General features: G+C 57.6%; 1 protein-coding gene across 19 annotated transcripts; it reads left to right on the top strand.

Annotated features, from left to right (window-relative positions):
* Window positions 1-24,779, top strand: TCF3 (transcription factor 3). 19 transcript variants are annotated; one of them, XM_084795520.1, is made up of 19 exons: window positions 1-347; window positions 2,664-2,798; window positions 5,976-6,048; window positions 12,346-12,419; window positions 12,573-12,651; window positions 13,765-13,832; window positions 14,194-14,326; window positions 15,256-15,305; window positions 16,482-16,584; window positions 16,657-16,814; window positions 16,900-17,029; window positions 17,374-17,432; window positions 17,523-17,601; window positions 18,498-18,571; window positions 18,866-19,021; window positions 19,101-19,227; window positions 20,830-20,962; window positions 23,730-23,956; window positions 24,095-24,779. In XM_084795520.1, the coding sequence occupies exons 2-19, from the start codon at window positions 2,727-2,729 to the stop codon at window positions 24,235-24,237; spliced, it is 1,938 nt and encodes a 645-aa protein (XP_084651646.1). In that variant the 5' UTR covers window positions 1-347; window positions 2,664-2,726; the 3' UTR covers window positions 24,238-24,779. The 19 variants fall into 19 exon arrangements, with proteins under 19 accessions (XP_084651646.1, XP_084651643.1, XP_084651645.1 ...); XM_084795517.1 differs by lacking the exon at window positions 23,730-23,956 and adding an exon at window positions 21,114-21,349; XM_084795519.1 differs by having other exon boundaries at window positions 18,863-19,021; window positions 23,733-23,956.
* The last annotated feature ends 2,738 nt before the right edge of the window (window positions 24,780-27,517 follow it).

Genomic DNA, 27,517 nt, shown 5'->3' with positions numbered 1-27,517 from the left:
GCGGGGCGGGGTGGGGGGGCGGAACATGTCTCCCGCCGCAGGAAGATGAGGCAGCGCCGGCGGCTGCGGGCGTAGCGGGCCACCGCGGGCCACCGCCGCGCGCCGCCGCCTCTGCTACGGTCCCTTCCCGCGGGGCCTGCTCTGGGAGAAGCTCGAGAGAGGCCAGGCGACGCGAACGCGAGTGGGGAGGAGGAGGAGGAAGGACGCGCGCCCCCGAGCCCTGCGCGCTCCCGCCGCCCACGCGCGACCCTCGGGGACGCGCCCGCCACCCTTTTGTCCCCGGGGTCCCCGAGGGCGGTGGGCAGCAGGGAGCCCCGGTGCACCCGGTGTATGCCCCCGCCCAGCAGGTGAGCGCACGCGGAGGGGCCCCGGGTGCGCGCGTGGGGCACACGGGGACGCGCGCACGGTGGGGACCCCCCCTTCTCTGCTTAGTGCATGGGGGAAAAAAAAGTTGCCTCCGGGTCTCTCTCGGGTCCTCGGGGAGGCTGGGCATGGGGCGAGCCCCCGGGGGAGGGCTGCACGCGTCCCCCTTGCACAGGGCCCCGGGCCCGGCGGCGCATTGTTCTCTGTCTTCAACTTTGCGCGCCTGGAGAGGGGGGCGACGTGGAGGGGACGCGCGCACTTGGGAGCAAACTTTGCCCAGGCCTCTTTTGTGACGGCTCTCTTTGGACGGTCACCCAACTTCGTCGGGAAGGGGTTCTCCAACTCGTAGGGATCTTAGGGGAGGTGTTCTCTTACCTTCTATCCTCAACCTCCACCCTGAAGGAGTGAGGTCCCCCTGATCAGAGCTGAAGTTTGTGGTGGTGGGGCGGGGGAGACAGGACCATGTCCTCATCAGCTAAGGGTTCCCCAACTCGTGGTTCTCTTAGAGGAGGTATCCCCTTACCACCCTCCTCCAGCCCTTCACTCAAGGAGGTGTCCCTTGGTCCTAGCTGGAGTTTGGAGGGATGAGGGCTATCCTCGCACTCCGCGACCCGGGGTTCCCTAACTCTTGGGGGATTTGGAGGGAGGTGTCTCCTTCCCACCTACCCTCAGCCAGGGAGGCCCCCAACCCTCCATCCGAGCTAGAGTGTGGAAGGAAGAGCAAGGAGTATCTCTTCAACTCCGTAGCTAGGGGTCCCCCAACTCCTGGGGGTCTGGGGAGATACGTCTCCCCCTTACACACACACACTTAGGGATGGGCCCCTTGATTCAAGCTGGAGTTCGCAGGAGGAGAGAACAGGTCCTTTTGTCTGTCGCTAAAAAGGGATCTCTGGCTACAGAGAAGCAGGGCAGACGCGGGGACCCCGAGATGGAAACATCTGCTCCGTGTTACTGTGGGGCGCGGCACAGCTCAGGGTTTGGGACACGGTGGTGGCCTCTGCGAGCCTCAGAGAGCTTCCAGCCCTTCCTCTCCCTCCCGCACTGGCTGCTGGAGTGGGGGAGGGAAAAGAAGGGAGGGCTGTCCCCAATTCTGCTCGCCCCCCCTTAATCTAAAGTCTCAGGTTGTCCCATTTCTTCCCTCTCAAAAGTGTTTATGGCACCCCGAGTATTTGTAGACTCCAAGTAGTGTTTCACCTCTCCTGGGGTTACCCAGAAAAATCGGTTTCAAATACCCCACAAAAAAAAAAGTGTGGTTTCATACAACTTAAAAGGAAAAAAAAAAGTCAGTTTCACACGTCCTCCAAAAAGGATAGAAAGAAAAAAAAAAACCAGCGGGGGAGGAGGTACCTGTTTCACACTCTGTGTCTGAGTTGGCAAACAAAAGACTTGGGGTTCCTGAGCTTCTGCACATGGGTCCTCCCTCAACCCCAGAACCTCCTTCCCCGACCCTTTGGTTTCTCAGATCACCGCTGCCCTCTCTCCTTTCTGGGGGAACCCTGGAAAAAGTTAATTTCTTAAATGTGTGCTGGGCGGCTATGCTTTCCTTGCTCTTCCTGGGGTGGGCCTGGCAGGTGGGTCCCCTCCCCCGCTGGAGGAGCAGGGCCCCCTGGGACCTGAGGGGAACCCCAGGACTTGGGGACCCCCTCCCCCACCAGGGTGATGTTGGTAAAAGGATGTTTTTAAACTCAGCTCGGGATAATTCCCGGATACATCCTGACAATAAGACAGCCCAGTAGGTTTTGTTTTGTGTGGGTTTTTTTTTTTAAACTTCTGAATGAGGTTGGGTTTGGGGGGGATGAAAGGGAGAAGTTAGGGGTCTCAAGGTTATGCCTATTTTACCAACCTGGTGGAATCTTAAAGCTAGGCGTTTGCTTTACTTTGAATTTGGGGGTGATTTGGATCTTGAGTGTTCAGTGACAACTGCTGCTGCTGCTGCTGCTGTTCCACAAAATTTATTTGGAGGACTCAGAGCCTGGTCCGGTCCTTGCCTCCCAGACAAGGCCCATGAATGCGCCCCACGGTGTGGTAGGAGTGTTCCTAGTTACCCCTGCCCCAACACACACCAGTTTAAAATATGCAACCTGATGCTTGGGGGTCCTGTGGGAGTGGAGAGAGTTCATATGTGTACCCCCTCCCTCCATTGTGGGAGCTGTCCAGTTGCTCTGGGAAGGATTTACAGTGGCTCCTCCCTACCCTAGGTTCCCCACTTCCTCTCCCCGGGGCCCCATAGACCCCGGCCCCTGCCTCTAATCCCTGTGTCCTCCATCTCTTCCCCTCCTGTCCCTGGTGTCACCACACAGGGCTGTCTCTAGGCCTGGGGAACTCACCCCAGTTCCTACACCTGCTGCCCTGGCCAGACAACGATGAACCAGTCTCAGAGGATGGCACCTGTGGGCTCTGACAAAGAACTGAGTGACCTCTTAGACTTCAGCATGGTGAGCTAGCCCCCCCCCACCCTACAGTGCTGAGGGCTCAAAGGGCAGGGCGGTGTGGGGGGGGGTGTCTCAGGAGGGGATGGAGCCCCCACCATGGGCATGGTGAAACCCACCAAAGAAATAGGCCCACTTACTGCTCTACAAGTGGGGGCACTGAGGCCAGAGAGAAAGCTCTGGGCCCTACCCAGGTTGTTCACTGGAGAAGTCCCTGTGGCTTTGGGGTTGGTGGCCTTGAATATGCAGTCAGGAAGGTGACTGTCAAAGTTACAGATGGTGAGGATGAGGCCTCAGGCTGTTCTGGCCCGTGCTGGGGACCTCAGAGAAGGAAGGTACCAAGCACCTCCGGCACACCCGTAACTTACTCTTCCCTGTCCATCTGAGCAAGTGAGGGGGATCTATGAGTAGCCCCTGGCCTGGGGGAGGCTTCCAGCAACCTTGCTCCTTAGCATACAGTCAGGGATGGTTGGGAGAGAGGGTCAGCCCCGCGCCCAGTCGCCCAGTCTGCGGTGGCCCAGAGAGGTTGCTGGGTGACACCAGTTACACTGCATAGAACCGCCCAGTAACGAGCCTGGGACTCTCAGGTCACCCATCGGTGCAGTGGGCACCCATGTGGGGGAACACTGGGCCTGCCCTTAAGAATCAGCATGCTTTCCTAACCTCCAGAGTCACGAGATCTCAGCCACACCCCCAGAAGCACCATGGTGCCCTGAAAGCTCCTAGGGTGACTTTCGGTCTGACCTCCCCAGCTCATCCCCACAAGGGGCCCAGGCCACAGAGTTCTGACAAAACAAGTGTGCCCACACCGAAACAGCCCCAGCCGCCCTGCGGAAATGCGGCCCTGGGGACAGAGCCCCGAGATTCCGGAAGGCCCTGCTGGTATTTTCAAGGCCCGTTTTGTTGTTGCCCCCCCTGGTTGCCCCTGGCTGCACATGCACAGGCCCCCCGGCCTGCTGGGGTTTTTGTTGTTGTTAAACTGACAGGTCACGGCCTACTGGCCTGGAACACAGCAGCTTGGGGGTGCAGCTCAGCCTTGCTGGACCCATGGGAACACCCTAAGCGTTTGGGCCACCCTGTCTTCAGTCCGCAAGGCCCAGGGTCTCCTCTGAGTTAGGTCAGGAGAGAGCATCCCATGGCCCCGGTCAGAAGCTGAGGCAGGAAGCAGAGAGCGAGAGTCACTTCCCACGGCAGGGCGCACGTGGCTCACGTGGCCAAAGTGAGAGGCAGGTTTTTGTTTTGTTTTGTTTTGTGTTTTTTGGAAGGATGTGTTTTAAAGTTTTGTTTTGTTTTGTTTTTTGAGACAGGGTTTCTCTGTGTAGCCCTGGCTGTCCTGGACTCACTCTGTAGACCAGGCTGGCCTCAAACTCACAGCGATCCACCTGCCTCTGCCTCCCAAGTGCTGGGATTAAAGGTGTGCGCCACCACGCCCGGCCTGTTTTAAAGTTCTTATTCTTTTGTTTTTGAGCTAGCACCTTAGGTAACCCAGGCTGGTCTTGAATTCCTAGCCCTCCTGCCTCCGAGTACTGGAAAGACAGGACTGCGCCACGGTGTCCAGATTTTGTTCATAACTTTTTCCTTAGTTAAAGAAGTGAGAGTGTGTGCACGTGTGCGTGTGTCTGTGCGCCGTGTTTATGCCCCGTGCCCTCGAGGTTCAGAAGAGGGCCTCATACCCTTGGAGCTGGAGTTAGAGATGGTTGTGAGTAGTCGTGTTGATGCTGGGAGCCTTACCCGGGCCCTGGAAGAGCAGCCAGCGTGTTGACCCTGGAGCTGTCCCCCCGGCCTCCAGTCTCACTCTGTAGCCCCATGCTCACCCCGGACTGAGCTGTGCCCCTGCCACTGCTCTTCCCTCTGTGATGGTGACCCTCCCCCCGCGTCCTGCCTGTGGGGCTACACTGGCACTGCCTAGTTGTCTAGGGAACAGGGTGGGTAGCGTGGAGCCTTTCCGCCCCTCCTGTCACTCTCTGCCTCTGAGAGTAGCACCATGGACGAGCCGGGCGGGCGTGTGTAGACGTGGCAGAGGCTGCCCGCAGGACCCTCACACACACCCCGCTCCACCAGTCAGTACCTCCGTCCCCCCTCGCTGTCTTGTTTGTTTGAGACTGGTCTTCAGCTTCTTGTGTAGCCAGGGACGGCCTGATCCTCCTGCCTCCACTTCCCAGTGCTGGGGGACAGCCTCAGTTGTCTCTTACAACGTTGGGTCACACCTCCTGGCAGTGAGTGACATGGTGACACAGGGTCTCACGCCTCTCCTTGGTGTCTGGGGATGTCCAGATCCATGGGGGTGCTGTCCAGGGAGCGAGCTTCTCAGAGCTGGCCTGAGGCTCCTGCCTGACCACCTGTTGAACAGAAGCGTGTTGTAGTCCTGCTGAGATGGGAGCAACCGTGTCCCCTCCAGTGTGGGTGGCTGGGTCTGCTGAGTCAGGCCTGTGACATGCCCCTGGCGCCCAGTACTCCCGAGGCTGAGGCAGGAGGATCATAAACTCAAGGCCAGCCCAGATTACAGAGTACCCATCCGAGAAACAACATCGGGGCAGGGGAGACAGCTCTGTGGGTAAAGTGTTGGGGCCTGGGTTCAATCCCAGCACCCACGTAAAAAGTGGGGTACGGCACCATGCACCTGTAACTCCAGCGCTGGGGAGGTGGCACAAGAGCATCGCCCGCAGGTTCTGGCCCACCAGTCTGTCCTGCTTGGCAAGCTCCAGGCCAGGGAGAGATCTCTCAAAAACAAGATGGCCACACACCTTTAACCCCAGCACTCAGGGCCCAGAAGCGTCTGGAGCCCTGGGAGTTCAAGGCCAGCCCAGTCTATATAGCAATTTCCAGGTCAGCCAAGGTGAGACCCTGTCTCAAAAACAAAACCAAGCGCATCTCCTGAGGAATGACAGCCAAGGCTGTGCACACACAAGACCAAACTGTTGAAGTCATGCCCCCTAGCAAGTGGGTCACTGTCCCTCCCCTTTAACCTAGAGGCCTAGAGGCCTGGACATTCCAGTTTGAGAGTGTGAGTGTGAGGTCCCGCTCTAAGCTTGTCCTACAGCTGGCCTCACCATGGCCGCTGCTCTCTAAGCCTCATGTAGGAAACCCAGTCTTTGGGTCTTCAGGCGGAGACACCCCATCCCCCCCCCACTGCCCCCACCAGCTCTACTGCGCCACTCACCACCCTCCCCTCTGTCTCCACAGATGTTTCCGCTCCCTGTGGCCAATGGGAAGGGCCGGCCCGCCTCCCTGGCTGGAACTCAGTTTGCAGGCTCAGGTAAGACCGAGGGGTGCTGGGAGAGCGGTCATGGGAACTGTGACAGATCTGTGTGGTGGCTGGCCCTGTGGACAGTGGCATCTCCTCACGCCGTGCCCCACTGGAGCATGGCTGTCCTAGAACCCAGCGAGCCGGGCCGCCTGGTCTCCCCCAGTGATTGCGTTTTGAACAATTATCAGGCGCATGGTGTATACACGTGGTGCGGCCGGGCTGCGCAGGACCCAGGACTTCTGAGGTCTTGAAGGGGAATCGCCTCATAGACCTGAGCTGACATGGATGGGGAGACAGTGGGCTGCCGTCCGCCGGCTCGTGTGTGGCCTATGGAGGATGTGTTGGGGGACTGGTGTGGGGTGACCCGTGCTTACCCCACCCTAAGGCAGCGCCACCGTCGCTCTGCTGCTGGTCTTCCCCTGGCCTGAGGAAGTGGATGGAGGGCCATCTGGGCACTCCTGGGGGCCTGGAAATCCCCATAGGCTCCCACTGCCCCGGAAGTCGCCCCCAGACCGCAGCGCTCAGGCTTCCTGCCACAATGGGGGTAAAGTGAGGCTGGCAGCTCCTGTGAGGGCAGGGTGGAGGGCTGCCCTGTTTACAGCCACTGTCCTCCAGGCCTGCCCCGGGGCCTGGAGCTGGCTCCTTGGCGATAGTACAGCCTGCTGGGCCTCTCCCTGCAAGCCTGGTCTAGCAGAGTGGGACTGTGGAGCCGTCACTCACTGGCTGCCGTCCGGCCTGTCTCACCCTCCAGCCCCGTCCTCACCCAGGCCCTGGACCCTTCCTTAGGTCCTGAGAAGGTTAGCACGTGGCCCTTTTGCCTTGGGGCTACGTGAGCCTGCCAGGGGACGCTGTTGGCCCTCACAGTCAGCTGAGTTTGTGGAGAGGGGTGGCATCCAGAGCACAAGGACCACTGCAGAAGGCCTGCAGGGGCGTATCACCTCGGAGGGACATCACCTCCGCCAACCTGGCTTACAGAAAAGACATTGCCCCCATTCTTGACCACCTAGGCACATCCAGGAGGAGTGCATAGAGCAGGTCCCGGCACTGCCAGTACAGGAGACGGAAGGCAGGCTCAGGGCTGTCAGTATCGCAGTAAGTTGCCTCCATGACTTGAGCCCTCCTGCATTTGGTCAGGATTTTTTCCTTGATAACTTTCATTTCAAATCCTTCTTGAGTCGTAGAGAAGGGGTAAGAACTCATAAAAGGTCCTGAGAGCTGGTTCCTGTGCGGTAGCCCTGTAGCCCTTGTTGACTTGCAGTCACTCTTTACGTAGGAACTTGTGTGACATGTTGGTTTGTAGGAGCTCTTTACATAGGAAGGAGCTCTGATTCTAATCTCTCTCTAGCGTCCCTGACCCCAGTGCTGATGCATAGATGGGATTTATCCTGTGACACAGGTGCCTCAAGAGGCTCAAGAAGGTTCAAGCTGGGGGCTTTGTCAATATCTTTCTCTCTTATCACTGTTTCTTTTTGGTTTTTCAAGTCAGGGTTTCTCTGTGTATCCTTGGCTGTCTTGGACTCGCTTTGTAGACCAGGCTGGCCTCGAACTCAGAGATTTGCCTGCCTCTGGCTCTCAAATGTTGGGATTAAAGGTGTGCGCCACCCCCTACCCCCCCACCCTCCCCCACACCCACCTGAGACCCTTGTTTTAAATTTAAAAAAAAAAAAAAAAAAAGACCTGTTTCCAAAACCCAAACCAACCAACCAACCAAACCCACTGCATGTTGAGAACAGTTTCTATCTCCTTTTCTAAAGTGCAGTGTGTTGTGTGGTGACTCCGGGTCATGTCCTTGGAGCTCCATTCCTCATGGATGCGGGATGCGGTGTTGCTCCTGTGCTGATGATCAGGAGGCTGAAACTTACGGTTCCTTCTCACCGAACAGGGCTACCCCGTGCCCTGTCCTACACAACTCTTGTTGCTTTGCAGTTGCACTTTATGTAGGAAGGCTTCTCTAGAATTTTCTTCAGTAGAGCAGAGAGAGGAAGACGTGGAGGAACCAGGGAGCTTGAGTCAGATGACAGGGCCAGTGTGGGGAGGTTCATGGAGTGTTTGAAATGCCTCTGAGAGCTTCCTTCTCTGGGTAGCTTTCTGCGGTATATTTGTTTTTGTGCATGGGTGTTTTGCTGGTGTGTATATCTGCCCCACATGCATGCCTGGTACCCACGGTGTCCAGGAGAGGGCGGCAGATTCCCTGGATCTGAAGTTACAGATGCGTGTGGGTGCTGGGAACTGATCCTGGGGCCTCTGGAAGATCAGCCCAGGCTGTTTCCCACTGAGTAGGCCGTGTAGCCCAATGGGGTTCATTTTATATTTGTTTTATTTATTTATTTATTTATTTTAGTTTTTTGAGACAAGGATTCTTTGTGTGTAGCCCTGGCTGTCCTGAACTCCCTTTATAGACCAGGCTGACCTTGAACTCAGAAATCCACCTCCCTCTGCCTCCTGAGTACTGGGATTAAACGTGTGCGCCCTAGGGACTGAGTCAGCAGCCTCCAGAATGGACTTGATGGCTGCCAGGCATGGTGACCATGCCTGCCCCTGTCTAATTCCAGCCCTGGGCACACAGGGGCAGCCTGGGCTACATAGTAAGACCCTGTCACAAATCACAATGGCTGACCAGCATCACAGTGAGCCTCCGTAAGAGTCCTGCTGTGGTGACCACCGTGACCAAAAGCAGCTTGAGGAGGAGAGGGTCTCTGGTTTATACTCTGACATCACAGTCCATCATGACGGACCTGGAGCAGCTGAGGCCATGGCAGAACACTGCTCCCTGGTTGCTCCCCATGACTGCTTGGCCTGCTCTCCTGCAGCGCCCAGGACCACCTGCCCGTCTCTGGTGACACCGTCTACAGTGAGCTGGGCCCTCCTGTCAACCACAGTTCAAGAAAATGCCCCATAGAGCCATCTGACGGAGTTGTTTTCTCAATTAAGATTTCTCTTTCCAGACCCTGGCTTGTGTGAAGTTGAAAAAACTAAGCAGAGTCTGAGCTGTGCTATCTGCGGTGCCTCTGCGGCCCGGTGTCCCCCTTGGTGGCTTTTCTTCTGTGACTGTTACCTTGGTGTGTGTGTGTGTGTGTGTGTGTGTGTGTGTTTGTGTCTGTGTATGACTGTGATTGTGTCTCTGTGTGTGTGTGGTTGTGTCTGTGTGTGTGACTCTGATTGTGTCTGTGAGTACACATTGGAAGTTGGCAGCAGTGTCTTCGTTCATCACTCCCCTCCGGGCTTTTGGAAGCAGGGTCTCTGCACCTGGCGCTCACTTCCAGCTAAGCTGGCCTGGCAGTGGGCCCCACGGGTCTTCCCTTCTCCTCCTCCCCAGTGCTGCCTGTGCCTGGCTCTCAGGTGGCTTCTGGGGATGGAAGTCAGGCATCCTCTGATCTGATTGGCCAGCCCGACCTTCCGCTCTTCACCTTTGCTGCATCCCAAGCCTGCCCTACGTGCCCTCTCACTCAGACAACCCGGCCAGCAGAGGCAGCCAGTCCCCTCCTCCTGCCCACTGTGTCACTTAGGAGAACACTGAAGCCAAGTGTGAGTGTGTAATCCTGTCATCCCAGCTCTCAGGAGGAGACAGGGAGTGTCCTGAGTCCCAGGCCAGCCTGGGCTACGTGAGCCCTGAGCCCCAAAACAAAAGCAGGACCATCTGTTCCATCAGTTTGAGTGTTCCACTGCTGCCTGTAAAACTTTACAGTCCTGTCCCTTTGTCCTTGACTCCGGCTCCTGTAGCTGTGTATTGATCTTGTACTGTGGAATCTGCTCCTTGGAGAATCGATATTTGCCATCGACTCCTTTCTCCTTTCATCTTAATTCCTCTTTTTAAAGTTCTCATCTTTCTTTCCCAGAGTTTAGAATCCAAGTGTTCACTAATCCTTTTGATGGGGGAGGGTGTGTTAGGATGGAGCTGACCACCGAGCCCCGCCCTCAGACCAAAGAGTTACTTTGAGGTGAGAGTGGGGGCATGGCTGGGTGGGGTCTCTGTCTAGAAACCCCCTTGAGGGCCTGGGGGCGTGGCTGTGGGTGGAGCACCTGCTATGCTCTTCCCAGTGTAAGGGGCTGGGGGCGTGGCCGTGGGTGGAGCCCGGCCTAGGTGCCTTGATAGGCTGAGGTTGAGCCCACACAGGTACAGTGTGCTGTTTGCAGCGCAGGTCTTACTTGTTAGGCCCTCAGAGGTTGCATCCACTCTTTGGTTCACTTGGGGTTTTTTTGAGATGTGTTGTGAAGACTGGGCAGTCTCAAGCTTGCTTTTCTCCTCAGTAGTCCAGGCTGGAGCTCACCGGATGGAAGGCAGGTTTTGTTTGAGAGCTTTGTCGGGCTTGTTTGGGACAGTACCAACTGGACCTTGCGTGCAAGTAGCTGACGTTGCTCCGTCACTGTTGAGTGGGCTGTGGGAGGGAGGAAAAGGGCGACAGGGTGGGCGGCTCAGGCCACATGCCTGGTTGGAAGGCTGGTGCAAAGCTAGTGCTGTGAGCTGATGTCCCGAGACTTCGTGTGGATGGTTCTTCCATACCATGTGATGCTCTTGTGCTGAGCTCCCACGTTTCCTCCACACCAGGGCAGCGATTGTCTCCGTGATGGGCCTGGTAACGAATACATAAACCTTTCAATAGGACTATCCCTGTCATGAATACAGCTGTAGGCAGCTCATGAACAAGAGAACCGTGTGCCAGTAAAACTTTATTTATAAAAACAAGTCAGGGGCCAAAGTGCCAATAATCTGTGCAGAAGGATGGAACTCCAAGCTGGGCCTTTTGGTCCACCCTCAGGTTATCTGGGCTTGACTGGGCCAGCTCTGGGGGGTGAGCCCCCTGCCTCTTTCCAAGGAGGTGCTGTTTCTCCTTTAGTGCTTCACCTTTGAAGGACAGGAAAAGAAACTGTGTGTGTGTGTGTGTGTGTGTGTGTGTGTGTGTGTGTGTGAGAGAGAGAGAGAGAGAGAGAGAGAGAGAGAGAGAGAGAGAGAGAGAGACTGACATCAACATAGTCTATTAGAATGTTTTAATTAGTACACAAGTGAAACTGTTCTATGAATATTCATGTTGGGGTTATTAAGATGCATAATTTATCAGTGGGGTGATTTTAATAACTGTATTAATGGGGTGGGGGAGGGGCCTCCTGACAGGGCTTGTGCTTGAGGGTGTTGGGGTCTTGTGTATCCCCTCAGTATCGTCAGGCTTTCAGGGATGGGGCAGTGTTTGATGAGTTTGGGGGCCACGACTGCTGGTGGCCCTGACCATCGTTTGGGCTTCTAGAATGCACTGTGTGCCCCTGGGGTTCATGGTGAATGGGGGTTTATGGGAACAGCCAGTGTGAGGGCTGGCTCCCCGGCCTCACCACAAGCCTTAGTGGACTGCTAAATATTTTGGGGTGTAGATACTCACAGACTATACCTGATGGTGGAAGGGTTCCTGGAAGCCCCCAGGTCTGTATCCCAGCCCCCCACTGCCAACACACTGGGACTTGATCAAGAAATAAGGTGTAATTGAGGGGTGAATATTCATGAGACTGGGAGATTAATATGCATAATTATGCAAATAAGGCCACAATTAAACACAGTTCTCCTGGGAGGGGATGATGAGCACAAAGGCTCCTAATAAAGTCTCTGGGGTTTGAAGGGTTCTGGTGTCTAGCTGGGGGTGGCAAGCACAGGAGACCCCCTGGAGTCTAGAATGTGGGGGTGGACACTTCAGTTCTTGCTCAGAGGCTCAGTTTCACAGTAGGGAAACTGAGGCACAAGGCAGGGCCATGTAGCCAAGTTGGGGGGTTGGAATCCAATTTGGACTCTGTAGTCCCTGTGGGTAGGGACAAGGTCCAGGACCAGGGGAAGCCAGTGTGCTGGAGGTGTGGCCGTTAGCTGCCTGTGAGGAGTGTTGGGGGCGATAAGGGCCCCTCCCTGCCTGGCCCCGCCCCTCGGGACAAGGTCCTCTGTCTGCAGGCTGCTTAACCCCTGCCTTACTAGTAAAGCCGTGACCTTCCTCTGAGGCTGCAGGACCCAGAGTCAGGCATGCCTCTGTCCCTGGCTAATCCTGCTGAGCTAGTGAGCCTCCCTAGTGGAGGCCCTGGGCCAGGGAGACCCTACTTCTGAAGTCCCTGAGGGCCTGTGAACCTTTGTCAGCCATTTCTGACTCAGAGACATCGGCCTGAGCAAGAGGCCTGCCCATGGGACTCAGAGTGGGCACAGTAGCTGAGGTGTTGGCCAGGAGTGACAGTTGGCAGGCCGTGTAGGACAGAGGGTCTGACCTTCTTGCCGCTGGCAAGGATCCCAGAGCCTTCTGGGTCCCCTGAGAACTGGGCTAGGTTTCCCTTTGCCTCCTACAGGACTTGAGGACCGACCCAGCTCAGGCTCCTGGGGCAACAGTGATCAGAACAGTTCTTCCTTCGACCCCAGCCGGGTGAGACGCCTCTGTGAGGCCCAGAGTTCTGGGTCTCCTTCCCTGGGCAGGGGGTGAGGAAAAGCTCGTGGTCACCTTCTGGGACAGCGTGGTTGAGCCCATGGCCCACGTGGCCCACGGTACCTGCCCCTCTCACCCTGTCTGTCTCCCTAGGCGTACAGCGAAGGCGCGCACTTCAGCGGCTCTCACAGCAGCCTGTCTTCTTCCGCCTTCCCGGGGCCTGGGCTTGGAGGTACACGTGGCCACTCTGTGGGAACCCCAAGAGGGCCTCGGGGCACGGTGGGAGAGTGGAGAGCCTGCTGTCACGTCAGCAGCCCAGCCTGGAAATGGAGGCAGGCAGTGTGCTGGATGCTGCTTCCCACATGAGTGGTTGTTAGTGTTGTCTCCACCCTTAGGCGCTGTGGGGGACGGTTACCAGGCCAGAAAAAGTGTGAAGGGTGTTGGCTTTGACTGGGTTCTGTTCTAAAGTCCGGAACTGGCCAGTGCTGACCCTGGCTCCTTCACCGTGGCCCGGAGTGGCCTCTGCCGCGGTGGGGTGCATGTTCCCTTTTGGGCTTCCTTTCCTGCCTCCCTCTAGCATCCTGCCTGACAGGGTGGCAGGGCCATAGGGCAGTTCCCACAGAGTCCAGCTGTGTCTGTTCACTCGTCTCGCATTCCTAGGGTGGGCCCTGGGGGCTGGCAGGGAACACAGCCTTCAGAATCCAGGCATTCGGGCAACTGAGGAAGGAGAGCGGCAAGCTCAAGGCTAGCCTGGGCTACATGAGACCCCACCTCAGAATAGGTCTGAGGTTGGCTTGGTGTTTAAGAGCACTTGCAGAGGACCCAGGTTCAGGCCAGGAACCCACGTGATGGCTCACAGCATCCATAACTCCAGTTCCAGGGGATCTTATGCCCTGTTTTAGGCATGCGTGTGCTATGCAGACAGAGATACAAGTAGGCAAAACACATACACATAAAATAATAAATCTTGGGCTGGAGAGATGGCTCAGAGGTTAAGAGTACTGTTCTTCCAAAGGTCCTGAGTTCAATTCCCAGCAACCACCTGGTGCCTCCCAACCATCTGTAATGTGATCTGGTGCCCTCTTCTGACCTGCAGGCATATGTGCAGGCAGAGGAGTGTATACATAATAAATAAATAAATCTTAAAAAAAATTTTAAACTAAAAAATTTGCAGATCAGCTGGTCCCACTTTTGCTAGGGAACCCTTGTCCCCCACCCTGTATCCAGGGGGACCAGGCAGTTGGGCCTATACATGCAGGGCTTTGCCAGAGGCCCACCATGTGTGACCCCGTTTGTCTGAGGGACATTCCTGGGGCCTCATACAAATTTCTTCTGTCCCTTGCAGGCAAGGGCGGTGAGCGGAGTGCCTATGCCACCTTCGGGAGAGATGCCAGTGTTGGCGCACTGAGTCAGGTAAACTGAGGCAGAGGGGTACGGCTGGCCTGACCTCTGAGGAAACCCTTAGGGCTCAGACTGTGCCAGGGGAGCCATAGTTGTTAACAGCTGCTGGGACCAGACCGTCCACCACAGATGGTCACGTGTTCATGCAATGCCTGACGTTCCTAAGTGGTCCTAGCCCACACGAGGAGCAGAGCTGTGCAGCGCACAGGCACTGACCTGGCTGCTCACATGGGCCAGTATCAGTGGGAGCAGAGCATGTGTCCCAAGAGCTTGTGGGCCCAGCTCTGTGGCACTGCTCTCCACAGCTGGTAGATTCTCCAGGCAGGGCTTGGCCTTGGGTCTGACCTTCGCACACTGTCCCCCGACTCCCCAGGCTGGCTTCCTGCCCGGTGAGCTGAGCCTCAGCAGCCCCGGGCCACTGTCCCCAACGGGCGTCAAGAGTGGCTCCCAGTATTACCCCTCATACCCCAGCAACCCTCGGCGGAGAGCTGCGGACGGCGGCCTGGGTGAGTTAGGGCTGGGAACATGGAGATGGTGCAGGGGCAGTTGTGGCAGAGACTGACCCTGGGCTGGCCCCAGGCGTGCGTGGAAACAGACGCCTGTGGGTCACAGCGGCCACAGGGTGGGATGAGCTGGGGTGGTGCTTGCAGTGAGAGCCTCACACTGGGCAGTGGATCTGAGCCCACAGGGTGTGCACCAAGGTTGCTGTCTGTGCCGGCCTGGGACTGCTGGTCTAACGTGCCCCCCAAGCTCTTCTGTGCTAGTAGCGCCCCAAGATGTTTTTTATTTACATCTTGGAGTCTCAGTGGGTGGCACCCTGGGTTTTTAGATTTGTTTATTTGTTACTTGGTTTTTAAAGATTGATTTATTTATTCTGTATACAGTGCTCTGCCTGCACATACACCTGCACACCCGAAGAGGGTATCAGATCACATTATAGATGGTTGTGAGCCACCATGTGGTTGCTGGGAACTGAGCTCAGGACCTCTGGAAGAACAGCTGGTGCTGTTTTATGAATATGAGTGCTCTACCTGCATGTACACCTACCTGCCTGTAGAGGGCATCAGGTCCCAGTGTAGATGGTTGTGAGCCACCATGTGGTTACTAGAAATTGAACTTAGATCTTCTCAAAGAGCAGACAGTTCTTAACTGTCTCTCCGGCCCCTGTTTGTTTTGAGACAGGATTTCTCTGCGTAGCCCTGACTGTCCTAGAACTCTCTATTTAGATCAAGTTGGCCTCAAACTCATAGAGATCTGCCTGCCTCAGCCTCCCAAGTGCTTCCAGAAACAGGTTTTTAGTGGCTGCATTAAGGAGGCCCCTCGAGTCCCAGGGGTGTGGCACTCCTAGGACCTGACCCTAGCCTGGTAGTGTCCACATGAGGACATGTGGAGAGGGCAGTGGCCAGACCTTCTTCCCTGCTCTTGTTCCTAGCAGACTCACAGCCCAAGAAGGTCCGGAAAGTTCCGCCTGGTCTTCCTTCCTCGGTGAGTGTGGGACAGGCCTGGTGCACGTGGTTGCCAAGGGTTTTCCACTCCAGGAGCTGTGGCCGCATCTTGAGGGTGACCAGGCTTTGAGCTTTGAGGGCAGCCGAAGCCAGATGTGTTTGAACTGAGCATGTGCTGTTCTTCCCCCCCCCCCCCCCGTTACCCCAGGGATGTCCTCCCTCAGGTCCCACCTCCCTCACTTTAGGAGTGGGTTCTTGTGGCTAAGAACAAAGGTGGGCCAGGAGGGGCGGGGTAGGTCCTGCCTGTTCTCCAGCAATGCCCACCTGCCAAGGCTGTGAGTGTCCCCGCCCACCAGCTTGGTGATTGGCAGGTTGCCAACCCCAGCAGATGGTGGCTGGCCCTCCGTGGTTCAAGGAACCATGCGCCTCTGATTTAATCACATTAAGAAAGGCAGTGTGCTGGATTCTCTGACTTGGCCACCTCCCCCAGTTCTTGGGAGGTACAGCCAGGCGAGTCACCATGGCACCTCATCTACAGAAGCCTCCAGCACCTCCAGAACCCTGCAGTTTCCTTTGATGTCAGGACTGTAGTGGGCAAGAGAGAGTATAGACCAAAGCTTCCCAGAAACACACACATGGAGCAGGGGTGGGGGGTCAGAGCTGAGATCAGAGACGGTGTCCAACAGAACCCACTTGAGCTAGGTAGAAGTTAACCCTGCAGCCAGCTCAGACTTGCTGCCTGTTCCTCTGCCAAGGCAGGCATGAGCAGCCGATCCCCTCCTGAGTCCTGTGCCAAGGCAGGCATGAGCAGCCGATCCCCTCCTGAGTCCTGAGCTAGGGCAGATCACCATAGTCTCTTCAAGCTGTCAAATGTTCCAGACATGCCAACTGGTCAAGGTCATTGCTGGAGGGCCAGGTGCTGTGTTGGGACTCTTCCTCCATGGCCCAGGCTCCTATGTGCCAGAGGGACAAAATAGAGAAATGAGCATTAGAGGTGGGGCTGTGAGGATTCACTAGGAGTGTCTATATTGGGTGGGCAAGGGTGTCCTGCAAGGCAGGAGAAGCCTCTAAGAGGTAGTGAAGGGAAGTGAGGTTGCCAGAAGTGAGTACCAGACTGCAGGGCCTGGGCTCGCTGGACAGTGAACTGACAGGAGAGGAAGATGAGGCAGGAGCACCTGTCCCAAGCCTCCGGCCTGACTGTACCCTCCTGCTGCAGGTGTATCCACCCAGCTCAGGTGACAGCTACAGCAGGGATACTGTAGCCTACCCCTCCGCCAAGACCCCCAGCAGCGCCTACCCTTCCCCCTTCTACGTGGCAGGTGCGTGGGTCTCCTGGGCGGGGGTGCTCTGCGGGGCTAAGGTCCCTTGCCTCACCGTCCCCCTCTACACAGATGGCAGCCTGCACCCCTCAGCAGAGTTATGGAGTTCCCCGGGCCAGGCTGGCTTTGGGCCCATGTTAGGTGATGGCTCGTCCCCTCTGCCCCTTGCACCTGGCAGCAGTTCTGTGGGAAGTGGTGCCTTTGGGGGCCTCCAGCAGCAGGAACGCATGGTAAGTGCCATGGTCAGGGGGCCTGTGTTGTGCCAGCACCTTGTCCTGCCTGTCCCTTAGCCATCACCCTGCCCTGTCCCCTCAGAGTTACCAGCTGCACGGATCTGAGGTCAGTGGCACACTTCCAGCTGTGTCCAGCTTCTCATCCACTCCAGGCACTTACGGTGGGACTTCGGGCCACACGCCACCTGTGAGCGGAGCCGACAGCCTCATGGGTGAGGCCACACGGGGTTTTGCTGGTGGACGCCACAGGGCAGGCATCGGAGCTCCACAGAGAAGGGACGCTTGCTGGGCCCAGAACCAGAGGGCGTGGTCCTTCCCTGAGCCAGGATGGCCTTGCTACATTATTAGGGACACATACCCAGTGAAAAGGTTTTCCACTTCACTCTGGGGTAAACTGAGTCAGAGAGGGAGCCTCATTTACCTGGAAGGCAGGTGTTAGTGTTACACAAGACTGGTCGCTGCTTCTCTTGATGCTGACACGGGGTGGGGGTCGGGGTCCTATCCTACTTTTAGGATGGAGACTCCCAGCATGGGGCTCACCTCTCTCCCCCCACAGGCACCCGAGGGACTACAGCCAGCAGCTCAGGGGATGCCCTTGGGAAGGCACTGGCCTCGGTGAGCAGGGGCCTGGGCAGCGCCAGGGCGGGGCTTCTGGTAGCCTCACGGTGGCCCTGACTGTTCCTCCTTCTGTCCCTACCACTACAGATCTACTCTCCGGACCACTCCAGCAATACTTTCTCGCCCAGCCCCTCAACCCCTGTGGGTTCACCCCAGGGCCTGCCAGGTGTGTGGGGGACACGGGAATCCTGAGTGGTCTCAGGGCTACCCTCATTCTGGGGCCCTGGCCAAGTAGTGAGAGGTGGCAGGCGCCTGGATGAGGTGGGCTCGGCTCCGCCTGGGTTCCCACCTCTTGGCTCCAGGCTTGGCTCTCGAGCCACACTGCTTGCTCTAGGGTGGCTGTGCCGGGTCATCAGCTAGGGACACATGAAAGCAGGAGCTGGAGGCTTCTATAAGTCCTGTGGGTTGGGGTTAAAAATAACCCACTCTGGGCTGGAGAGATGGCTCAGAGGTTAAGAGCACGGGCTCTTCCAAACGTCCTGAGTTGAATTCCCAGCAACCACATGGTGACTCACAACCATCTGTAATGTGATCTGATGCCCTCTTCTGGCCTGCTGGCTCACGTGCAGCAGAATACTATATAAATAATAAATAAATAAATCTTTAGGAAAAAAAAACCACTCTGAGCCAGGCATAGTGGCGCAGGCCTGCAATCTCAGCACTTGGGAAGCAGGGGCAGTTGGATCTCTGTGAGTTCAAGGGCTACACAGAGAAACCCTGTCTCAAAACAAAGGGGAGGGGGGCAGATGGGGTTGAGGCCAGCCTGGTCTACAGTGCCACACCTGTCCTCACCTTGGTCTGTCTGATCCTCTCTGGAGTTAACTACCTGTTGCTTTAGTTGGGAGCAGTGAGTCCAGGTGTTGGGGGTGTGGATAGAAACCACTCCTGAGGCCCCTCTGTATCCCACAGGGTGCTCCTCTGTGGTAGGGCATGTTCCCCAGGCAGGGAAGAGGTGGGCTTCGAATAGCGAGTCGTGTCTGGTGTCCAGGTGACCGTGTCAGGTGTGGGGCGGGGCTTTCCTCCCTTCCCCACTGCCCACTCATACCCTTCCTTCCCCTCCAGGGACATCACAGTGGCCCCGGGCAGGAGCGCCCAGTGCCTTATCCCCCAACTACGATGGGGGTCTCCATGGCCTGGTGAGTGTCCCCTCCCCACCGGCCAGGGCACCAGCTGCCACTCCCATCCCCAACGCAGTGCAGAACCCTCTGGAAGTGCAGCCTTGAGGAGAGGGACGAGTTGCCACAGCAGGCCAGGGGTTCAGTGTGCTTGCCTGGCACGTGCGCAGCAGAAGAGGTTCCAGGGTGCCCACCTGTCATGCCAGGCTGGGGAGGTGGAGGGTCTGCAGGAGCAAGTTTGGGTGTAGCCTGGGCCACAGAGGGAGAGTAACTAAAAATGTCCGTCAGCACCTGCCCTTCCCACCCTCACAGCAGAGCAAGATGGAGGACCGCTTGGACGAGGCGATCCACGTCCTTCGCAGCCACGCTGTCGGCACGGCCAGCGAGCTCCACGGACTCCTGCCTGGCCACGGGGCGCTGGCCACAAGCTTCCCGGGCCCCGTGCCCCTGGGCGGGCGGCACACAGGCCTGGTGAGTAGCAGCCAGGGTCAGGGAAGGGTGATGTGTCGGGACTCCATCCACCCTGACGCGTCCCTCTCCTGTGCCGCAGGTCGGTGCAAGCCACCCTGAGGACGGCCTCACGAGCACTGCCAGCCTTCTGCATAACCACGCCAGCCTCCCGAGCCAGCCCAGCTCCCTCCCTGACCTCTCCCAGAGGCCTCCTGACTCCTACAGCGGTGAGTCCCCACGGGGAGCTGAAGGCCTTTCAGTCCTAGTCAGGAGGGACAGAACTACTGTCCCCGAGGCTGGAGGGTGACTTAGTGGTAGTTAACCTGCTGCTGGAGCCTCGAAGAAGGCACAGGCGTGTGCGCATGGACATGCGTGCTGGGAGGCAGGCACAGGCCGCTCAGCTGCCACAGGGTGCAGTTGAGAAGCCCCTGCCTACAGCGAAAAGGCAGTGGTGGGAGATGGCTCTGTTGGTGCTTGTCACATGAGCGTGGTGGCCTGAGTTCATAGCTCTAACCCACACTGAAAGGCCAGGTGTGGCAGCCTGTATCCCAGCACTGAGAAGCCAGAGGCAGGAGGATGCTGGGAGCTCGCAGCCAGCTTCGCTGGAAATCAGCAACTTCCAGGTTCAGTGAGAGACCATCTCAGGGATAAGTCTGGAGCGTTAGATGCACACACGCACGGCCATTTGCCACCAAGGGACCAAGAGCAGTCAGGTAGCCCAACTCTGTTGTCCCGACCCTCGCTGTAGCCTGCAAGCTTGCGACTACTGTGTTTTGATTCGATCAGAGGCCCCTGAGGCTCAAGGTGGGGGGGGGGGTGCTAGGACAGGTGTGTTTCTCATGGGTGATGTTCGGGCTGGCAGGACAGTGTAGGGTACATGTGGGAGGGAATAGGAGGGTGTCCTAGGGCTGCTGAGTCTGGGGGGCTGCGCAGCCTGTGCAAAGGCCCCGGGTGCTGTGGTGGAACGGAGGCAGCAGGTAAGGCCAGAATGGCTTACCTTAGAATTTACAGGTGGCCGTCGGGAGCCACTGCTGCTGGCAGTGTTAGGGATGAGATTTGGCATGGCTGAGGCCAGGGATGACGTCAGCTGAGGAAGGCCCAGGCCTGAGTGTCAGTTGTGAATGGCCTTGTGTAAGTCCCCTTAGCACTTCTGAAGCTGTCGGTCTCCAGGCTGCTTCAGGCTCAGGCTCAGCGCCTCTCCTGTGCATCTCGCTGTCTCCTGTGCATCTTGCTGTCACCATGCAATCTTCTGCTGTTTGAGACAGTCTAGTGTAGCCCAGGCTAGGATGACCTTGAACTTCTGGTCTCTGGCCTTGGTCACCCAAGTGCAAGTGCTGTCACATGAAGTTATGGTTTTATGTGTTTAGATAACCTCACTGTGTGTCACAGGGTGGTCTTGAACTTGTGGCCCTCCTACCTCAACCTCCAAGAGCTGGGGTTGACAGGCGGGTGTGTACTATCTGGTAGCTCCTACAGCATTCCACAGACTCATTCCCTGTCCCAGAGTTTCCAGCAGGGTTTGCTTCTTCCTCCTGCCTTTTTTTTTTTTCTCCCCCTCTTACTTTTTCTTTTTTGGTTTTGGTTTTTATTTTGATTTTTTGAGACAAGGTTTCTCTGTGTAGCCCTGGACTCGCTCTACACCAGGCCAGCCTTGAAATCACAGTGATCCACCTGCCTCTGCCTCCCGAGTGCTGGGACTAAAGGCGTGCGCCACCATGCCAGGCTAGGCTGCTCTGTTTTATTTTCCACAAATGGAGCTGCATCCTGGCAAGGGGCTCCTCAGATAAGCCTGGCGGCTGCTGCCACCCCTCACCCCAGGCTTGTTGCAGGACTTGGGAGGGCAGGTGCCGCAGCGGGCACCAGTGAGATCAAGCGGGAGGAAAAAGAGGACGACGAGAATGCATCGGTGGCGGACCCCGAGGAGGACAAGAAGGACCTGAAGGCCCCACGCACACGCACCAGGTGCCAAACCCCTCCCCGCGGGCCTCACGCGCACACATCACACGCTACATGCACATGTACATCACACGTGCACACAGACCCCCGGGAGGCCCCGCAGGCCACCGCGTCACCTCATGGTCTTCCTCTGGCCCCTGGCTCCCCTCCCCCATAGCCCAGACGAGGACGAGGACGACCTTCTCCCCCCAGAGCAGAAGGCCGAGCGGGAGAAGGAGCGCCGGGTGGCCAATAATGCCCGCGAGCGCCTGCGGGTCCGCGACATCAATGAGGCCTTTAAGGAGCTCGGCCGCATGTGCCAGCTGCACCTCAGCAGCGAGAAGCCGCAGACCAAACTGCTCATCCTGCACCAGGCGGTGGCCGTCATCCTCAGCCTGGAGCAGCAGGTGCGAGGTCAGTGGGCGGCCCGCGCCCCGCGCCTGCGCGATGCTCCCCTCCCCGCTGCCCAACCCAGACCAACCCTGCACCCCTTCTCAGACAGACGATTCCCTCCTGTACTTGCTCTTCCCGGAGCTCACTGCCCCTCCGCAGTTTGCTGCACTGTTGTCCTAATGACCAGTCCTCACCCCACACCTGCTGACCCCATACCGACTGTCCTCATAACCAACTGACCCTACCAGCTGACCCTGCACCGACTGGCCCCACACTGATTGGCCTCACACTGACTGTCCCCATACCGACTGTCCCCACATCGACTGTCCCCACACTGACTGTCCTCATAACCGACTGACCCCACACTAACTGTCCCCACACTGATTGGCCTCACATTGACTGTCCCCACACTGATTGGCCTCACACTGACTGGCCCCACACCGACTGGCCCCACATTGACTGTCCCCACACTGACTGTCCTCATAACCGACTGACCCCACACTAACTGTCCCCACACTGATTGGCCTCACACTGACTGGCCCCACACCGACTGGCCCCACATTGACTGTCCCCACACCGACTGGCCCCACATTGACTGTCCCCACACCGACTGGCCCCACACTGACTGACCCCACACTAACTGTCCCCACACTGACTGGCCTCACACTGACTGTCCCCACACCGACTGGCCCCACGCCGACTGGCCCCACACTGACTGGCCCCACACTGACTGGCCTCACACTGACTGGCCCCACACCGACTGACCCCACATTGACTGGCCCCACGCTGACTGGCCCCACGCCGACTGGCCCCACGCCGACTGGCCCCACGCCGACTGACCCCACATTGACTGGCCCCACACCGACTGGCCCCATGCCGACTGGCCCCACACCGACTGGCCTCACACTTGCTTTCCCCACACCGACTGGCCTCACACTTGCTTTCCCCACACCGACTGGCCCCACACTTGCTTTCCCCACACTGACTGGCCTCACACTTGCTTTCCCCACACTGACTGGCCCCTTTTGACTGAGTTGCTGTCCACCTTCCTGGCCTCTGATGAGCCTGGACTCTCCTACAGTTCTTATCAGCCCAACCTTAACCTGGAGGCCGGCTGTTACAGTCCAGTGACACCCCCATTCCCCAAGAATCCAAAGGTGCCAGCTGGTGTCTGAGCTACCTTCACTGTTCAGCGTGCCCCCAAGAATATGTCTCTGACTCAGTTTCCCCATCCAAGATAGTATTAAGCCAGCTGCCCCAGGGCCAGTGAGGGAGGACTACAGCTCAGACCCTGCTGCTTCCTTAACCTGCACTTGCCCTGGCCTGCCTGCCGTTAACCCTTTCTCTCCTGCAGCATGGTGGGATCTGCCTGGCCGCCCACTGTTCCCTTGGCTCCAAGGTCTCTATGGTGGGCCGTGCGCACAGCCCACCCCACGTCCCCAAAGCCCGCCTATCTGCTGTCTGTCTTTCATGCTGTCCCCTTCACCCTAGCTGTCCCATGCCTTCGCTTGCCACCCGCCGCCCCTCACCTCGCACCTGCTGCCCTGTGGGCAGGGCTGGCCGCACCATGATGTAGGGGCCTTTTGTCCCGTGAGGCCCTGCAGGGCCTTGTAGGAGAGAGTCCTCTGAGCACACAACCTCTGGTGCCCACTTGCAGTTTGGTCTGCGCGCTTGTCCTGAGGTCTGGGGCCAGTGTGGCTGCCCAGGAGACATGAGTAGCAAAGGGTATGGTGCTGGGCCTTGGAGCCTGTGAGCCAGGGCTTTCTTTGCCGGTCATCTGCCGGCTTGGTGGAGAGGAAGGGACTGCGCTTGCGAGGCTTCCGGTCAGGAAGCATCTGGGTCAGCATGAGACACCGGCAGGGCTTCTCCTTGTGAGCTGCTGCCGTGGGTGTTTGTCACGGTAGAGGACATCAGTTGGGTCCCTGGGCCTGGGAGTCCACGCTCCTGGCCCAGCTAGGGTGGCAGGGCTGAGGCCCGAGTACTGTTTGCTCCTGTGAGCCCTGGCTCAGGGGCCGAGACTCTGCCTTGCAGGGCAGCGTGTCACCCAGAACCGCGCGTGGGAACAGCAAGGAACTAGTCAGCATGGATAGGAACAACTGAAACCCCCACTACCCCAGAAGGGCCCCTCCACATGTGTCAGGGCACAGTAAGGCCCGGTCCTTCCCAGAGTGACCACCCGGCCTCCCGGAGACATGAGTCTAAGGACACACACAGACAGATACCTGCACAGGGCACTGTTGTCCACATGGCAGACCTGCCATCACTCACCACGCACACTCCTCCCAACGCCAGCCAGCCACGTCCCCCACACCACAGTACACCACCAGCTCTGCGCTCACACATTGCACACGGCACGTAGTGGCCCGACCCCCCCTGATGGAGGCTCGGTGCTGTGACCCAGCAGTACGGACGAGGCGCTGTCCCTGGAGGAGAAGGACCTGAGGGACCGGGAGAGGCGCATGGCCAATAACGCGCGGGAGCGGGTGCGTGTGCGGGACATTAACGAGGCCTTCCGGGAGCTGGGCCGCATGTGCCAGCTGCACCTCAAGTCGGATAAGGCGCAGACCAAGCTGCTGATCCTGCAGCAGGCGGTGCAGGTTATCCTGGGCCTGGAGCAGCAGGTGCGAGGTAGGCTGCGCGCACCCCATTCTGCTCCACCCTGGCCTGCTGCTGGCTGGGGGTGGCCACAGCACAGCACAGCCCCTGCCCCACCCCCGTCCTCATTTGGGGACCGTCTCCCACTGCTTTCTCCTCCACTCCCCCCAGAACGCAACCTGAACCCCAAAGCGGCCTGCTTGAAGCGGCGGGAGGAAGAGAAAGTGTCTGGCGTGGTTGGGGATCCCCAACTGGCACTGTCGGCCACCCACCCCGGCCTGGGTGAAGCCCACAACCCGGCCGGGCACCTGTGAGACGACGCAGGGTCTTCGTGGGACCAGGGACCACCGCGCTCTACCCGGGGTGCACCCAGGATGGTCCTGGACGAGGCAGGTCTCCAGCGGGGTGTGAGCTGAGGGCTCCTGGACACTGCGGGGCCTCGGGCGCCACTGAGCAGCCCACATGTCTTGGCCCCGCTAACCAAGCTGAAGGGAGCTTTCCCCCCTCGATTAACCGAAACTGGAAACAAAGCAGCATGCTCACTTTTCAGAAAAGAAGAAAAGATGCCTTAACTATGTAAGACGGGAGAATCGGGACCGTGCCCTGGCGAGGGGCGGCCTGGGACTGGCCTCTAGTTCAGAGCCACCAGCACATCGTGCCTAAGCGTTTTTGTTTTTTGTTTTTTTTTTTAAAGAAGAATAAAAGAACATTAGTTACCAGATTTTTTAAAAATGTAGACAAGAGTTAGCAAGAACGAGGCCTTCTGTGTCTTTTTTTTTTTTAAGCTTTCTTTTGCGTATGTTTTGTAAGCAACAAATTTTTGTATAAAAGTCTCCTGTCTGTTCTGTTTCTAGAATTCAGCGTCTTATTTCATGGTCTACAAGTAGCACTCAAAAGACCCAGTGTTGCCAGGCAGTGGTGGCGCATGCCTTTAATACCAGCACTCGGGATGCAGAGGCAGGCCTCTGTGAGTTAGAGGCCAGCCTGGTCTACAGAGTGAGTCCAGGATAGCCAGGGCTACACAGAGAAACCCTGTCTCCAAAAACACAAGGAAAAAAAAAAGACCCAGTGTTGATCTAAGGGTCCCCCTACCGAAAGGCCTGACAGTATGGACGGCCTGTGTCCCCTCCTGCTTCCGGCCACTACAGCCAGGGCCCATGGGCACATGCCTGTGGTCTGTAGCTAAGCCTCATGTGAGGCAGGGCCTGACTAGTTGCTCGCACTGGCATGTAGATCTGTGGGGGAGGGTATTCGTGTGGCTTACGGGCCATAGTCTGGGTATTCCCACTGGTGACTGTCTCCAGAGTCTCGATCCCGTGCTGGAGGGAACCGCTGGTCTTGCGTCTGCTTTGGAGTCCTGAAGAATTGGGCTCTAACCCCAGGGAAGGATGCCTCAGCGGCAGGGTAGATGAACCCGCCAGCGAGAGCAAGGGCAAGCGGGCAACCCCCCCTTCCTCCTTCACCCCCTTTTATGTGGGCTGCCGCCAGGAGGTGTGGCCCAGGTTTAGGGTGCGTCCAGCCAAGAGACCCCATCACCACCACCGGTGTGCCCGGCTGCTTGGGCTAGTTGACTGCAGCTGGAAAGCTGGCCACCGAGGTCAGCAGGCACCCCACCCCACAGCTGGCTTTTTAATGGATACTGAGGCTTTAGCTTCTTCGCCCAGACCTGTACACTGGCCCCTGGGTCCCCCTCCCAAGTGTCCTCCCCCCATTTTTCAGATCCAAGTGGCATCTGCAGAGGATAAAGGTTAGGCCACTGAGGCTCCCCAACAACACTGTTCATACCTGCTCCATGCTGACCTCTGTCCCCACAAGCGACCATCCCTGGAAACCCCAGAAATCTCCAGCAAGGGAGATTTTGTTTGGAACCATGGTAACGCCATTAGGGCCGGCGATCTGTTCATTGCCCAGAAGGGTCCATAGGCCAACTCCACACACGCTACTGCCCAGCTGCAAGACCAAGGTGGGGCGAGCTGGACTCCGCACTCAGCGTGTATGCGTGAACCGTGGGTTCGAGCACCACCAGTGTAACACAGTCTCCGCCTCCCTGAGCTAGTGTCACGGAGGGAGGTGTGTGACCACATCTGTACACAGGTGCGGGAGACCCAAAGTCCGTAAGCCTGTGTGGCAGGCACCTTGTCCCTGAGCCCCTCTACCTCGACGGGTTTGGGGTTTTTCTGTTTTAAATAAAATTGCACTGTACGTGTGTGGCTGGCTGGCTGGCCTGGAGCTTGCTATTTTGCTATTGACAAGGCTGATAATGAACTCAGCTGCTGAACCTTCGATCTCTCAAGAGCTAGCACTTAAAGGTTCGGCCACCATACCCAGCTTTCTTTTTAATTTTACGTGTATGGGTGTTCTGTCTGTATATGTGTCTGTGTACCATATGTGGGCAGAATTAGAGTTACAAGTGTTTAGGAGCCACCATGTGGGTGCTGGGAACCAGACCCGGGTCCTCTGCCAGGAGCAGCTAGTGCTCCTAGCCACGCGACAGGGTCTTTGACTGAATCTGGAGCTTATTAAGCCAGAGTGGCTCAGCCTTTGAGTCCTGTGTCTCTGCCTTCCTAGTGCTGTGGTTACAGGTGTGGACCACCACACGGGCTGCTTTTTATGCGGCTCCTCGTGTTTGTGTGACAAACAGCCACTGAGCTGTATCTTCTCTCAGCCTGAGTGACGAGGATGTGGTGTGGTCTCCCGAGAGCTATTCCTTCTATGCCCCACAACCCAACCAAGTAGCAAGGCACCCCCCTGGGGTCCCAGCACTGTGTTGGTTCTTGGCTAAGGACAATGACAAAATAGAACCTACAACGATGGGACTTGTGGGGTCCAGAGCTCTGGAGACTCCCACGTGCCAGTCGCTAACGCTCTTCCTTTGGGTTTCTGTGTCCCTGCATCCCGGGGCCTGGTTTAAACAGCCCCCCATGCCACCCCATGCATCCTGAGGGATGTGCCCACCTTCCCTCTGCGAGTCTGGTCAGGAGGTTTACTGAATAGGATGTGCCTGCCTGTTCTGGGAGGTCAGACCAAACCGGGAAAAAACCACCAAAAACTTAAGCAGGAAGGGTGACCAATGAAAGCCTGCCTGTGCGTCGGCCAAGGGGACAGACACAAGGTGTCCCTGCAGCAAAGGGCCACCCAAATGGAGGTTCGGAGGGGCCCTGCTGTGAGGCCAGAGTCCCACAAGGACTCGGTGACGTTCAAAGCCGCGGTCCAATCCGTGCCTCTCCCCTTGGGGACTCTGTAGAGTTCCTGCAGTTTAAACCGATCAAAGGCCGGGCTGGGTCTCCGGGTACAGCACCCCGGTGGCACGCCATGGCCCTGGGGGCCAACCCCACACTGCCCGCTTACACCAGGCTTACACTCGGGATGGGGGGGAGGGTAGGCAGGGGCATGAGGAGGACACGCCAGCCCTGGACACAGGACACGCCGTCTCGAAAACAACAAAGTATGAGTATTATTAAAGTTACCAGATTAGTACTCCACGGGATCAAAGTCCCGACCCCAGCGTGCCCAGCAGGCTAGAAGCCCCGCCCACAGAGGCGGGGCCTACCTCTCTCTCCTCCCCGGAAGTCTTAGGCACCGACCCGCTCCGCC

Source organism: Acomys minous (assembly GCF_964271855.1).
Source record: "Acomys minous genome assembly, chromosome: 9".
Classification (NCBI taxonomy): Eukaryota; Metazoa; Chordata; class Mammalia; order Rodentia; family Muridae; genus Acomys; species Acomys minous.
This window is presented reverse-complemented; position numbering and strand designations above follow the sequence as displayed.

What these genes read in the sequence shown, in the direction of transcription:
- TCF3 (XM_084795512.1), top strand. Translation starts at nt 2,727, where the DNA reads ATGAACCAGTCTCAGAGGATGGCACCTGTGGGCTCTGACAAAGAACTG. An exon ending in TTGGGAAGGCACTGGCCTCG is followed by an intron (nt 17,433 to 17,522) that starts GTGAGCAGGGGC and finishes CTACCACTACAG; the next exon opens with ATCTACTCTCCGGACCACTC. An exon ending in GCGGGCGGCACACAGGCCTG is followed by an intron (nt 19,022 to 19,100) that starts GTGAGTAGCAGC and finishes CCTGTGCCGCAG; the next exon opens with GTCGGTGCAAGCCACCCTGA.